The 14,857-nt window shown below is 35.9% G+C and overlaps 1 protein-coding gene across 2 annotated transcripts in view; it reads right to left on the bottom strand.

Annotated features, from left to right (window-relative positions):
- The window catches only part of slc6a9 (solute carrier family 6 member 9), a 74,840-nt gene that overhangs the window by 36,838 nt on the left and 23,145 nt on the right, over positions 1-14,857 (bottom strand). For both annotated transcript variants that reach the window (XM_066691802.1, XM_066691801.1), the window contains exon 2: positions 9,332-9,577. In XM_066691802.1, the coding sequence (XP_066547899.1) occupies positions 9,332-9,361 (30 nt within the window). In that variant the 5' untranslated portion in view covers positions 9,362-9,577. The remainder of the gene's footprint in view (positions 1-9,331; positions 9,578-14,857) is intronic.

Genomic DNA, 14,857 nt, shown 5'->3' with positions numbered 1-14,857 from the left:
ACCTTTTCAGTGCTCTGTGGCAAAATGGTGCGTCTTTGTCAAAAGAACAAAGATACATTTTTTTAAGTAAGAAGAAGGAATGGAATGCATAAAGGAGAAGTAAAGTAAAAAGGTCATATTATGGAACAGGCAGACAAATTAAACCATTATTTCCTTTTTATTTTAGATTATAACTTTCTTTGAAATCCAAAAGCCTGCTGCCACAAAACAAATAACTGAATGGCAATATTCACGTGGCATTGTAATGGTAGAAGTTCAAATACGTGTCCAAGGCCATGGAAACGCCACAGTATGATCTTAGTCTAATTGAAGGTCCAAGCGATGGACTATGGAAGAAACGGAAAGAAACCTCCAAAGCATTGGATGAATACATCATTGGGTGTCTGTGGGCAATAGGGCAAAGGGACACTAACAAGGTCAAAAACTTCTCAATGGTCCGTAGCACAATTTAGTGTCTTTGTTAGCTAAACAAAGGTACGCATTTTTTGTACTGTGACCAACAGCTACTTCCTGAATGCATTTTTTTTTTCAGCTTGTGTGTGACGTCTACCCACTCGGCAGCTTTCAGCGACAGAGGAACGTAATTTCAAACGGTTGGGTAAACCTGAAATTTCCATCATAATTTCTCCCCTCCATAATACAGCTCCAAGGGTCCCAGCTGTTAATGCTTTATAAATAGCGTGTAGCTCTGATCCCCTCAAGGGAGAATGGGGCTCAGTGGAGTAACTTAGGCACAAATCGGGCTGGAAAAAGCACACAATGTACATATTCTGATGAACATATGGGACCATTGGTAAGGATGAAAGAAACCTACATGTGACTCCAGTTTGCTTCACGTGTATTTCAACAATGAACACATTACAGAAGCAACAACTCATTTCAGCATAAACAAGGACAATCGGAATATCAACATATAAAAAAGCCTAAAAACCAAAATGTGTTTAATCTGTGATGTGCAAATTAATTGTATTCTGTATGGGTCATATTCCACTTAACCTTCCACTGTCACTATCATCAGGTATTCATATTAATTGTGCATTAAAAACAATGGGGGAAAAATATGACAAGATATATCACAAATATGTGGAAGACAACCATCCTTGACTATACACTGCATAGGATCATAAAGAAATATATTGGACCATTACAATACCAAGTGCTGAGCTCCCAGTAAATTGGCAGCGCAAAAGGAGCCAAACATTTTGAGTGAAACTTGAGTCTTTTTACGCAATATAACAAGGGTTGGACCCACATGCCAGGTGAGTACATCAGGTTATTTTCCTATTCCGTTACCTAAATTAAACACTTTAATAAAAGAACACTTAATCCCTAAGACTTACAACATGGTGGATAGCTCATACTGGGCCTGGACACGACATTTGTACTGTGTGAATTGATTTAGCATGACAAATGCATAATTAACAAGTACAATACATGTTTTAACATGTGTAGTCAACATAGTGAAAAGAGATGGGTGGCTCAAGGGTGGCCAGGATTGGAGGAGCCTGGTTGTACTTCCTCACCCTCCCCACATGAAGGCGGTGGCAGTAATGCTCATTAGCACAATTTGGCGATTTCGAATTTAGAGGGGACAAAAACACACCCACACAAAATGGTGATTCCAATTTTTTCCCGAAATTGAACCAATTCAATTATACAAATGTTTTCCTTATGTTTTAAAAAAACTTTACATTGAAACCAGGCTGAGTTTATCTGTAAAAAGCTTGTACATTTGTTTTTCTGTAATTCGGCACTATTTTATCTGGGTTTGCAATTTTAAAGGAAGACGAAAAATAGGTCTTAAAAGCATCTCTTTTGCATCAAGAATTAAAACCCAACAAGACGTCTAAGGAGAGCATTTTACAACTACTATCATTGATGCTCTTGTAAGCAAACCCAACCTACATTAAATAGCTATAGGAAAATAAATCTTAATTTGGATGTAAAATATAGACTAATACTATATACTACTATAAAAGGTTAGTTAATAAATACATAATACTTGGGCATGCAACTGTACTATCTGTCAACACAAATTTTAATTAATTAAAAAATAATTGTAATCCAGGGAACAGTGCGAGGAAAACAAATGTACAATACTGTCCTCACCCTCGGCCTCTCTGTTCATCATGTGTGGTTTTCAAGCAACCAACCATGTTTCTGTGCCAGATTTCATCAATATAAATATAACACCAAATATTTGATATTTGTATATATATTTGTATGCTATAATGTTACTAATGAAAGCATGTTAAATAAACTGTCAGTTTATTTCTCTTTCTACACTATATTTAACCAGTAAATGCCAGAAGAAATACTGCAACAGTTTCAATATGCCCTTAAATTATGAAGATATAAATCTGACAAATCTCTAAAGGTGGCTCAGCACTAGCCCCTCCCCCAAGTATAACCTTACCAAATGCATCAAAGTGATTAATACCAGGGGAGTTCCACTTGAGAAACCCTGAGAACTGCAGGCCCCCCCTCGTCCCATGCCTATATTTCCTATTCACGGGAAAGGGGTGAAAGCACCTAGAGTTCAAGCGCGACAAATTACCTAAATATGGGGTGAAAAGAAAGTAAAGCACTTAGACTAAAAATAATAATACGGACAGAGATTTAAAGAGCAAGTCCAATGACATGGTGCTAATTTGCAGTCCATAATTCCAAAGACAAATTGTGAACTGTGATTTTTTTAATTTGGTTTTTTGGTTTTTGGGAGAGTATCAAGTAAAGGAAAAAAAAGACGAGAAAGACATTTTCAGCCTGAGTGATTTCCTAAAATAAAATCCAAAGGCAGTGATTGAATGGGCCCAGTGCTGAAAACATTTGAGAGAAAACGCAGCAGTGGACGTGTTTGGCATTTGGTGGCTGTTGTCCTCCTATTATACCTTCTCCACAGTGGCTGTATTTTCTCTCTCTCCATGCTCTCTGGTCTGTACAGTGAGGTTCAAACACAAACAGAAATCATGTTTGACTACCCCTTTGGGGCGACACATCTGTTCCCATGCCCCCAAGGCAGCACGGTTGCACAGTTACACAGAGATGTGAACGCTGAAGCTAATTCAAGTGAGTGACTGACAGCTCAATATGTTCCTTACATAAGTCTTAAAGCACCACTGACATACAGACTACCTCGTAGTAACTTGCTTGATATCAAAGAATTTAATATATGGATTTTCTGTTATAAAACAAATCATTGTGCTTTGTTTTAGCAAACTGCATTAGCGAAAGGCTTAATGGTTTTCACCTCATCAACTCATCAATATCGTCTTATTTCAGTTTCAGTTTCTTCTGATGAGTTGGTCAAACAGACGGAAAATATTTGCAAACACTGAATCCAACACTAAGAGTAATGACCTGCATTTAAAACAATAGAAAGTGAATAGCAACTTTAAGGGGGAAAAAAACAACTAGTCATGCAATACTAGGGTCTGTTGAGTGGGTTAAACCTGATGTATTTCCTGCTGCGATCAAATTAAAGGCACAATCGGCCGCTTTCTGTAAACCATTTCATGGCCCACTGCGTTTCAACTGGGATGTGTACAGCAACAGCTCCAATCCTCTGAGACTGAAACAGTGCAAGGGATTAAATATTTGTTTCTTTTTGATTTCCAGCTCAGTTAAAAAAAGAGCTCACATAAGCCAATGTGCATTAAATGTTACCCCATTTACCCTCAGCAGGTCGATTCAAGAATATTAAACATTTTCAGTTTTTTTTTTTTCTTTCTTTCTTAATATAGCTGTGAAGGCCAGAAAGAAAGATAAATACATTATAACTTTTTGGGCATTAACTAGACTACATCACACAAATGCACACACGCAGACACACCATGGATCAATCACCCGAAAACAGCATCTTAATTACTTTATTTAGCGCCATTGTTATTGTATAATTCTTTCTTAAGAGAAAAAATACAGCCACTGCACACACCATCTGCATTGGCAACAAATTTGGCTTCTCTGAAGTTGGTGACCAAGTGTCCATATGAAGACAAAGAGTACAAACCTCTCAATTTGTCAGAAATATCCTCATGTGCAACTTTTCCTACATATAGGGAACATGTTGCAGAGTTGAAAGTCTTTTTTCTGTCTATATTAACTAGAGTGAAACAAAATGATGAATGCAAAACTGGCAATGGAAGACAATATCACAACAGGGTCAGCCCTGCTACCAGGGCACCCTAAACAATCAGTGAATGAGCTGAGCAAATACCACCGCCGCCACATTCATCCAATTAGCAGTGAAGTGAACAGTGAAGCCACATTATTGTTCAAGGTTATTCTGGTGCAAAGCTTAAGAACCATAATAATGATTGTTAGATGCATGGCGTCTAAATTAACTATTATAGGATAAACAGTAATTTAGTACCTGATAATGAATAATCAATACTGCCCTGTTCTATGCAGAATAATACCAATCAAAAAATATTTTGCTGTACTATACAATACAATGAAGGATATTAAAGTTCTTTTAAACGGAACCGATCACTGCATTCTTTGCAACATATATACCAACCAGCAAGCCAACCTGTTCTTCTGTTTAGATTTTGTAATTAAAATATTTTGTATCAGTGTTGACCTACAGTGATGTGCGTTTACTCAGGTTCTTGACAAAAATACATCACACCATACATTCACACGTTTCAGAAATAATAATCTGTAATCAATCCAAATGCCTGGGTTTTCGCACAATACCAGTAGAAACATCAGCAAGGTTGACATCTCTTGTGAAAACACGAGGAGCTAACGTTTGTAGCACAGATACAGGAAGACTTCCACTCACGCTCAAACATGCTTAAGATTTTCGATAAATTCAGCATCATAAAAACATATATCTAGTCACACTTTTACTTGGTTTCAGCATGTGTGGACCTCTTGTTATAGTACTTAGCTTTATACCTGTAGTTCACACTCTATTTAAGTTTATTGAGAGCATTGTGCTCTTTTTGTCGAGGAGTTTGTACATCGCAAACAAACTAACAAACTCCCATTTGAATCAATATCATCTTTTCTAGAGCAATGTTAAATATATTGTCCACTATAAGGAATACGTATTACATTTGTTCAAGACAATATATAAAACATTTTAACGGTGTGATATGAGCAATGTCGATGAAGGCTTTCAGGAATTGTTTCTGTTTGCAAAAGGGTTAGCAAAAAAGACATAAAGCATGTATATTTAATGTACTTGAATCAAAAGAACCTGGTGAAGCAGAAAAAAGATCATGCACAACAGAAGACTGGAGACAGACCATTCTTAAGACCCAGACAGACCATTTTCATATTTCAGCCATAAAGACAGTCAGGCAGCCAATCAGATGGGGGGAGAGTAATGGGGCCACAAGACTTAAATACTGGACTTGTTTACGTTTTTTTAGTCTGAACATGTGGAGTATAAATACATCCTTGCATATCCTACTGTTACCCTGGGTTCTCTCAACAGGATTCTCATTGCTTTCTAAAACTACACTTCTTCAAAGTATGTTTGATCTGAAGTTAATAAAATAAAATAAAACAATGGCATATATTCAAAGACTTCAAAGAATTCAGTTGCCTTATTGTACACTCTGGTTCAACATCATGTAAGACAGTAAAGCAAAAAAAACAAACAAAACATCTCCTTTCAACTCTGGAATACACAGCCTCAATCAGTATGAACTGTGTACACTGATTAAAGATAAGATAACTTGACAGATTGTGGCATTGTGACTTTTGCCCTCTGTCCATTTTGAGATGCATTTACATTGTATGCCTTCTTATATTATATAAATATATTAAAGCAATGGAGTCCAATATTTAGATATCACATCACAGCAGTGACTACAATCTCAAATAATGCACTCGGTGCAATAATTCACGACACTGGTTTACATAAGGATGTTGGTGGGTATGATGTGTACGACAAATACAATATTGTGACGCGTCATATTTCAAACACTACATTACTACAGGAGTGTCTCTATGACATCTGACATTTTCCAGGAAAATCTGAGGGTTACATGTGAAAGGGAGAGTGAACTTAGATCTTACGGATATGACACCCAACAGCTCCGGTCACGTTTCCAAATCTACCCCAATGAGAATATACACACAGGAATCATCCACAAATCAATACGTATTCTGAATGGTATGGAGGGGCAGCAAGACAGACCTATAAGCTAAAGAACATTCACATCATCACAGTAGTGATCTGCTACAGCTTTAGAAGAACATCAATTCCCTATCAACTCTTCTGTGAACTGTATTTCTATTAGGTACAATGGGATCCTGTCCTACGAGTACAATTTTACTTTATATCACAGATAAAGTCATACAATGAATATATAAATAATCATCAGCCTAAATCAATCCAGTGCTGGATGAAGGCTCCCCAAGATGTTACCCTTGCTTCGATCTACAGCTTCTCTGTTCCATGCCATCTTTTATGTGGTCATCTTTTCTCATCTCTTGGTATCCATTTAATAACTTCATCTGTCTGTCTTTGATCTATTCTTGCAATTTCTCCACCCCATTGCCATTGTAACATTTTCACTCTTTCAAAAATGTCAAATATTTTGGTTTGTTCTCCGATGCATTAATTTATTTTTCCATCTCTCCTTGTTATTCCAAGCATAAATATTTCCATGATCCTTTGCATTGTCCAGTCTCTGTATAATTGTTGTATTACATGACCAGGTCTAATATATATATATATATATATATATATATATATATATACACACACACACACACACACACACACACACACACACACACACACTTACACATACTAACACTCATAAACAGAAGAATGGTTGTTAGTATGGGGCGTTGTTATGTGGCACAAGGCCAGGCAAATATTTAGAGACATTTAGCCCAAAGTTAAGACTTTAGCCTTTTGCAAGCTGTTTAGGGACGGAGAGACAAAGAACTTAATTGTACATGAAAGTTGAGTCTCAAATAACTTAATTATGTCCAATTGCCTCATACCTTGATTTAAACAATAAAATTGTAACTCATAGGACAAAAAAATACAGAGGAAAGATTTTTAGATGGTTTTGTAAAACTAAGAAATGCCTATTTTTGTCTTTAAATAAACTGAATGCTTAGATCAGAATAGCTCCAACTGTGTGTGGGGACACATGGTGATCCTAAAGAATTTGCACTTTAAAGTCACAAGATAGGTATTCTGTGGTTAATTATACTATTGTAAATTTTTGATTTAATACCCGATTTACCTTATTAGCAGTTTCACAAAAACTTAATGGCTAAATGAAAAAGGTGCTGAACAATCTTTGCTTTCTTAATCTAAAAAGTTTGGTTTTATACATTTTAATATCCATATAAACTTTAGGCATTGTAATGGCATAACTAGTTTGTTTCAATTGTCGTCAGCAAGAAACAATGTCTTTGTTTAATAGCCAACATGTCTTGTTGTTCAAATTAAAATAAAACCTATTCAGAGTAATGCACTTAATGATGTTTACAATGGGCATGGAATTACTAAATACGGAAGGTTTGCATTAAGAATCAAGAGAATAAATCCTTATGATAAATGTTTTTACATGACGTGATCCGTGCTCGGAAACTGTCGTTTTACCTGAGGAAAGGCTTTATAATGAGAAAAACAATTATACTCAGGTAGGTTAGAGGACTTTAATGATGCGAGATACAGATATAGCATTCAGTAAAAAAAGTAAGCTCATTTCATAAATTGGACATGCCTTACATCATACATTAAAAGTTCAAAACTCCCCTTGTAGGCTGAAGTTATACCCTATTGTGGCGTTTCTATATTTTAAATCTATTTAAATCTAAGATCTGCATAATGGATTTTGAATTGTAGTTGCATTATGATTATCAATAATCAGTTATTTTCTAATAAGATGATAACAACAGTCATTGTATTGTCAAATATTAAATAAAACCAGCACGCACACACTATGACAATTTCAGTATGTATGAAAACTTAGCATTATACATAATTTATATATAAAGTATATACTTCATCAAGGTTAAGGACAACAGTCTGTAATTTATGTTTTTTAATTAGTTTTTAACTGTCCCATGTCTGTTATTCAACACAAATGCGAGTCTCTCTCATTAAGGAGAGGCAGTGCTGATCGTAACATTAAATACCAACTATACCGAGAGTCTGACAAGTTTCGAGACTCATACAGGCTGGGTGGCGACATCCCCTCCTGAGAGCTAGCTCGTTAACTCTTGAGTTTTATTTATATACACGGATATTGATCGCAGTTTAATTTTAATATCACCTTGTTTTCATACTCCTTTTAAATATTCATGTTCAGTTTTATAATTATCCCATTTATTTATTTATCTACACCACCTATTTAATCGCAGAGGTTTTAAGGGAGGGTTACAGCAGTTGACAATATGTACTGCTTGCCTCCCATTTACTCTATACCCTAATTCTTCATCCAGTCTAACAACGGTGGTGCCAGCGCATTCACTCCGGCACGAACTAAGCAGGTTCCGACATATTCGGCCGATTTCCGTACACTTTTACGTTTTCCTACAGAATAGCTACAAGTAATCGTTAAATACTCAATCTTCCCTCTTCTTAAGTCGTAATTTTGAAAATACTACATTAATCTGGGCCTCTTTTCTGTACAAGGCAAGGCAATGGTTCACCTCACAAATCACGCAGGCTACCATTTGTCCACTGTTCTTACGACGAGACTTTATTATGATGTCCTGCTTCAGAAACCATTGTAGAAATGCCAAGCCTGGATGGTGAACTCGGATGGCCTTCCGACATATCGTACAACTTCCAGATGGGACTGATCACACTACCAAAATTCAGGGAGCACCTCGAAAGGAGGGAAATTAGTTGGGGGAAATGGGGAGGATTAGACAAGGGAGCCAGCGCAGCCTAGTGGGGAACATGAAGAATGAGTCGCTGGTCGATGTCTGTTGAATTCCTGCTGGTTCAGATTGACATGACTGAGTCTCTCCTGCCATGTCTCCATGCAGGAGTGGACCAGGTTTCCACATGAGATGTTGACTCTGGTTACAGCACTCCTAGTTAAAATGTGAAATTCTTAAAGATGACTTTAATGTGATTTTAATATGGTAGGCTATGCAAAAGGCTGATTACCTTTAACTAGCTCATAATTTTCCCGATACTTAATTTCAAGTGGAATCTGAGCTAACCTTTGTATGATGCAATGTCTTTGAAAAATGCTATAAAAGTGGAACATTTTATGCTCACTTTAACTTTCATGGCATTTCTGATCTTGATTTCACCTTTTTCTCTAGAATAATTCAATTACATTTGTATCCACTTCTCTATATGAACGAATCAGAGGGAGAAAATTTCACGTACCTGCATCGCCATATTTAGTTTCTCCTGCATAGCTTGGAAGCAGCAGTTTCAGGTGGAAGGATTCTCTTCGTCGTTGCGGCGTTGTTCTGGGTTTTCAGGTTTCTCGTTGTTGCTGTCGAGTTGTGCTACAAGCAGCTTGGGTCCTTCTCCTTCCTGCTCCCTCTTTTTATGTCTTTCTCCCTCTTTGCAACTGAAGTGGCGTCTTGCTTTGTGTTAATACTCTGCTAATCCGAGAACTTTACAGAACTGTGAAAGGAACATGTGACAAAAGAGGGGGTGGGGGGGAGAAGGGGAAAAAAGAAAAGCCTTAGATTCTACTTAGACTTTTCAACAACAATTTCACTAAAACTGCCGTGTTGACTCCAAGAGCGAGTAACGACTACTGTGCTGGCAACATTGACATTGTTACGCATAATCACTACACAGACGGAATTGGGATACTTGTCAGTTGTGAATTGCTGTTCATTTGAGCTGATGATGATACAGTGATTGGCCACCTAACTGCAAAAGCAACCACAAAAGTGTTCTTCAGTAGTTAGTGAATAATTGAACAACTAATTAACTAAATGAATAACTGATTGCTGTTTTGCAATGGTGGTATGAACGTTCTCAAAGAGACAGGTATGCAAGTATATCACAGATTTACTTTTCCGCCCTTTTTTCTAAGACGGAAACAAGCACATTGAAATTTTAAAAGTGAACGAATATGATGAACTTTCATAATCTTCCTCAGTCTTACATTTAGTCAGTGAAGTTAAAAGGGGATACTGACAGACCATAAACCAAAAACTAAATGTAACAGAGTAACATTAATTTCTTTAAAGCCCTTTTAAAGAAAATACATTCTTTCCACTCTCTCTTTAATCAAGCAATGGGGGTTCAGTCAATGTCCCAAACACCACTGTGCATATTGTATGATTATGGAATAAAACAAATATAAATATCCATGGGAGCCACAGCTGCAAATATTTGAGTTGCAACATGAATCATACTTGTGTGGAAGAACCATAAAAGAAAATTGGATACATAATTGAGAAACGATCTACTTTAAAACATGAAATTGCCTTAAACACAAACTCTTATTTTAAAAGCACACCTAGGGTTAGGGCTAGACCAAATCAAAACTTTAACCCACCCGTGAATTGCAAAGTACGAAGTTGTACCTATCTCTCACACTATGGTCTATCACACTTTGATTTATAAAATGTAGAAAGTGGATTAAGGATATATGCATATATATTTGACAAACCACGATAGGGTAAGGATGGGTCAGTCTAGTCCCTAGAGATGCATTCAATTAAACTGTCTTGAGTCCTTAAAAAAGTAATCTGCAAGGTAAGGAAATAACAATGTAGGAGTTGTGGGAGAGAAAAAGTACAGTTTACTAAAGCTGAAACTGATTTTTTCATCCAGTTCTAATGGAAGAAAAAAAATTACATACAACACTCATGTAACAGCCTACGTCATGAGTGTAAACTGCAAAGCAGTGGAACAAATATAATCAAATTAGGAAAATCATACCTGTAGCCTTCAACATACTTGCTAAACAAAGAAACAAAGCAAACCACAATGCCCTACTGAAAGCTTGTTTGTTTGTAAAGTGTATCATAAGAATAAAGTTTGAACTAAATGCCAGTGTATTTCCTACAATTATAGTTTTATCAGGTGGATTATACTGTTGTCTCAATGCACAGTGCCTGTTCAACAAGAACTTTTTTTTAATTTTTCAATCTTTTCATAAAACTTTTTTTTATGTAGTCAGCACTCTTAGTGAGATTTATACGTTTAAATGCATAGATTGAATTATTATCATCAATAATAATTTATAAAAGGATGGTAAATACTAAGACCATGAATGTGTGCATTATTAGAACTTTAGTGCGTTTAATATGCAATGGTATCTTCACATTCACAACTCAAGTTCATAGATTTGTTTGGTTTTGAAAGTGCTTTACACAGATTTCTTGAATCTGAATCACGACACACTGATGTGGCATCTGAAGTATAGATCTACAGGTCTAATGAACTCAAATAATAATAATAAAAAAATACTAATATCCCTGGACGCATGAGCACAATGCAAACCGAACAAGAAAAGCTACTCAACCAAAGAAAGCTTTATAGTATATGAACTACAAATTGGGCTTTTATATCACCTACAATATACAATTTTATATCAATGTAAAAATGTTAGAATTATTTCAAATATAAATGTATAAATGAACATTTATAGGCTAACTTTTAAATATATTTTAAATATATTTTCACAATTATATTGAACACTGCAGTTGCAAAACCTTCATCCAAAGGGCAATGCTTTCCTCATTTCAAATACAATGGTTATTGGGATGCTTAAATCCCAATTAAACAGTGCAAGAACATACAATATATAAAAATAGCAGGTAAGAACAGCTATTGTCGGTGTCACCTATTTTTATATAACCTTACAGCTTGATAAGTTAATAATAGTAATTATCTAGTCAGCCCGATTTTTTAAAGCCAAATGGATGATTACTTCTTACAATTTAAACACTTACAGACTTAAAAAAAAAAAAAAAAAAAAAACTGTTCTACATATTCAGAAGGATACACAAAACTACACATTTTAAATAACACTCATATTGTTTCCTCGCCATTTTGTCAATAGCTAATCCATCCAGATTTCCCTAAAGTTGTTTTGTTGTTGTTTTTTCATGAATGTGTGCCGTTTTGCAATTTATTTGTATAAACAACATGACTTAATACATCTCTTAGACACCCACTGGAAATAAGCAACAGGCAACCATAATTCCTCAATTTGAAATGCAATTACTTACAAAAGGGACATTGCACTGAAGTGAGAAGAATGTTACAGCCCTTAAATATAGCTGGAGTTCAAACTATAATAATGGCAATAAAGACTGCAACTGAGGACACTTAATGTTCAGATTTGTCACAACTACATACATCTCTCAGCCCCCTGTGATCTTCACTGTCCCTTGTAAGCATGTTGGAATTGTTCAATAACGCTATCTCATTAACATATATTCAGCACAATCTTGAAACCTTGCAGCTGGCTAATTTTCAGTGAACATTCCCCTTATGTATCAGTAAGTTTGTAATCTTTTTCGTCATTTATAACATACCAGATTTAATTGTAAATAACGTTTGAAATAATTAAGGCTTGCTATTGTACACCTCACTTATTACATAAAACATAGCGGTATTTATGAACTGGACAACAAAGGATATTATAAAATAATATTTAAACATATATATTATGTCATACACATTTCAATAAGGTATTTCACCTAAAAACAGGCTTACCCTTACAGAAACTGCAGTGCCACCCATAGAAAATGTGTTCAGGGCTAAGAGAAGGAGGAGGCTTTTTAAAGGAGGCTCCAGATAAGGTATGATGTCAGCAGTTAGTAAAAACATAGCCCACCAGCGGACCAATGACTGGCAAACCCTGTCCAGCTCATTAAATAGACTACAAGAACCATGCAGGGAGTTGGAATCAGGATTACAGGGGAAAAATACAGATTGCAAGGTAACTCTCCTGTAAATTCAGTGAACTGTTATTATGTATATTTAGAGCAGTTGTTGGAAAAGTAGTTCATCTTAGTCAGCTTCATAGTCCCATTTGGCATCCTTTTCTCTCGAAGGACCAGGTTTAATTTGTCATTCCCCAGGAACTCATCTGCTCTGTTTCAAAAGGCAGGAGGGTCACAGCAGAACTCTGTGGTGCTTGAATATGTTTGCATTAATAGGTAGCCTATGCAGGGCTTATAACCGGTTTTAATAAAGGCAAGGGACCGATCACACTGGGTGTGGCTGTACTGTTTTGAAATCTGCTTAGTAAAAAAAAAAAAAAGTGATCCTTAAAATGTTGTTTTCTCAAGCACCTAAAAGCAATTATCAGTTAAAATGTCTGCCATTATAGTAGTAATAAGAATTTGAGCTCTTGGCATGATTCCTATAATCGGCTCTGGAATTGGACACACAAACTAGCTGTCACTAAACTCGCTGCTAAGGATCAGCAGGCTGTTCGAGGACATGGTTAGCCCTTCGAGTCGAATCATTAGCAGGTCAGAGTTCGTAACAGACCTGTTCAGAAACGTCAGCCCCGAACAGACGTCTATTGCTCACTGCAGCACAAGAGAGGTCTAGCAAACCTAGCACCCCTGAGATAATGTAAAACAACACTGTTGCACTGTAAAACTTGAAATTATTCTGGGATCTTTCAACATACCATGGAATGTCACATTGACAAATTATCCAAACATCTGATTTTTTTAATACATTAAAATTCCTACATTAAATTATTTTATTGTGAATGTATCTGCCTGGTGGACACTCATATATCAGCAATTATGATGTGTTTAATTGATTTAGCTATATTAGATAACATGATCTCCAAAAACTGGTAAAAGAAGTCACATTTATGGTATGTAGAAGCACTCCACTCTTTTTGCCAATGAGACTATATGTGAAAAATATGTAACTTCTATTAAATGTTGCATTAATGCGGAGTTCTGATGGTATCTGTAACTGGGAAATCATTTTTCTACTTATAAACTGTCCTCAAACGGCCAATTGAGTTGTAATTAGAAGTGGGAAACTTGGGATTCTGGGTGATATACGAGTTTACAATATATAACGTACTACGTGACCTTTCACCTTTCAGGATCTAATTAGGACAAGATCAGGGAAGTGGCAGATGAATATTGTACAGTGGCACCACATATGGCTAAATATTGAAAATAAAACATCTACCTGATGAGTTTCCTTTCTTGTTCTGGCCTCTTTGAAAGGAAAGCAAAACAGGTGTCTATGCATTTCTTAAAACATATTTGCAGCAACAGAATCATCTTTTGTCAAATCTCCACGGTCTCCGATTTCCCGCATTTTGGTCCACATTTTTGTGCCGCCACTCGAACAGATAGAAGTCGTAGTTACCACTTGGCCAAAGTGGTACATAGGACTTACTGATATGCGGCCGAATCAGCATTCATCTGTAATGCAGTTGTGCTATTGAACTGGAGTATTTTGGATCAAGGAATCAGCCAATCAGACAGTAAGTTTAGATGTTAAAAAAAAGGTAATTACAAGGGCAAATTCATTGTGGGTTAAGATGCATTATGTTTCTTTTTTTCAATATGTTCAAAAGGCTCTGACTGAATACCTACTTTTATAATGTACTCTACATTAAGCGTCTCTGAATAGAGAGAGAGAAAATGGGCCTCTTTTCAGTTACAATTAAAAAGCCATTCAAATTTCACAACAACCTTCAAGATTAGAAGGCTTTTCAAGGTAAAATATTAAATAACAGTATATAAAATAAAATAAAAAATACTTCTCAGAAGCGGTGTTGTGTCAAAGCATAAATACTGTATACATTTAACAGAAAGGCATATCAGCCACTAGAGGGCAGTACAGTTAAATGAGAAAATATACATGAGGAATCAAAATTCACAATTACATTTTATTGTTCTACACAAAATTATAACGGATTCAGTTGTATGCAGCTAAATATATTTTCTT

This window comes from Amia ocellicauda, chromosome 19 (assembly GCF_036373705.1).
Source record: "Amia ocellicauda isolate fAmiCal2 chromosome 19, fAmiCal2.hap1, whole genome shotgun sequence".
Lineage (NCBI taxonomy): Eukaryota > Metazoa > Chordata > Actinopteri > Amiiformes > Amiidae > Amia > Amia ocellicauda.
The sequence above is the reverse complement of the archived record's forward strand: the minus strand, read 5'-3'. Positions and strand labels throughout refer to the sequence as shown.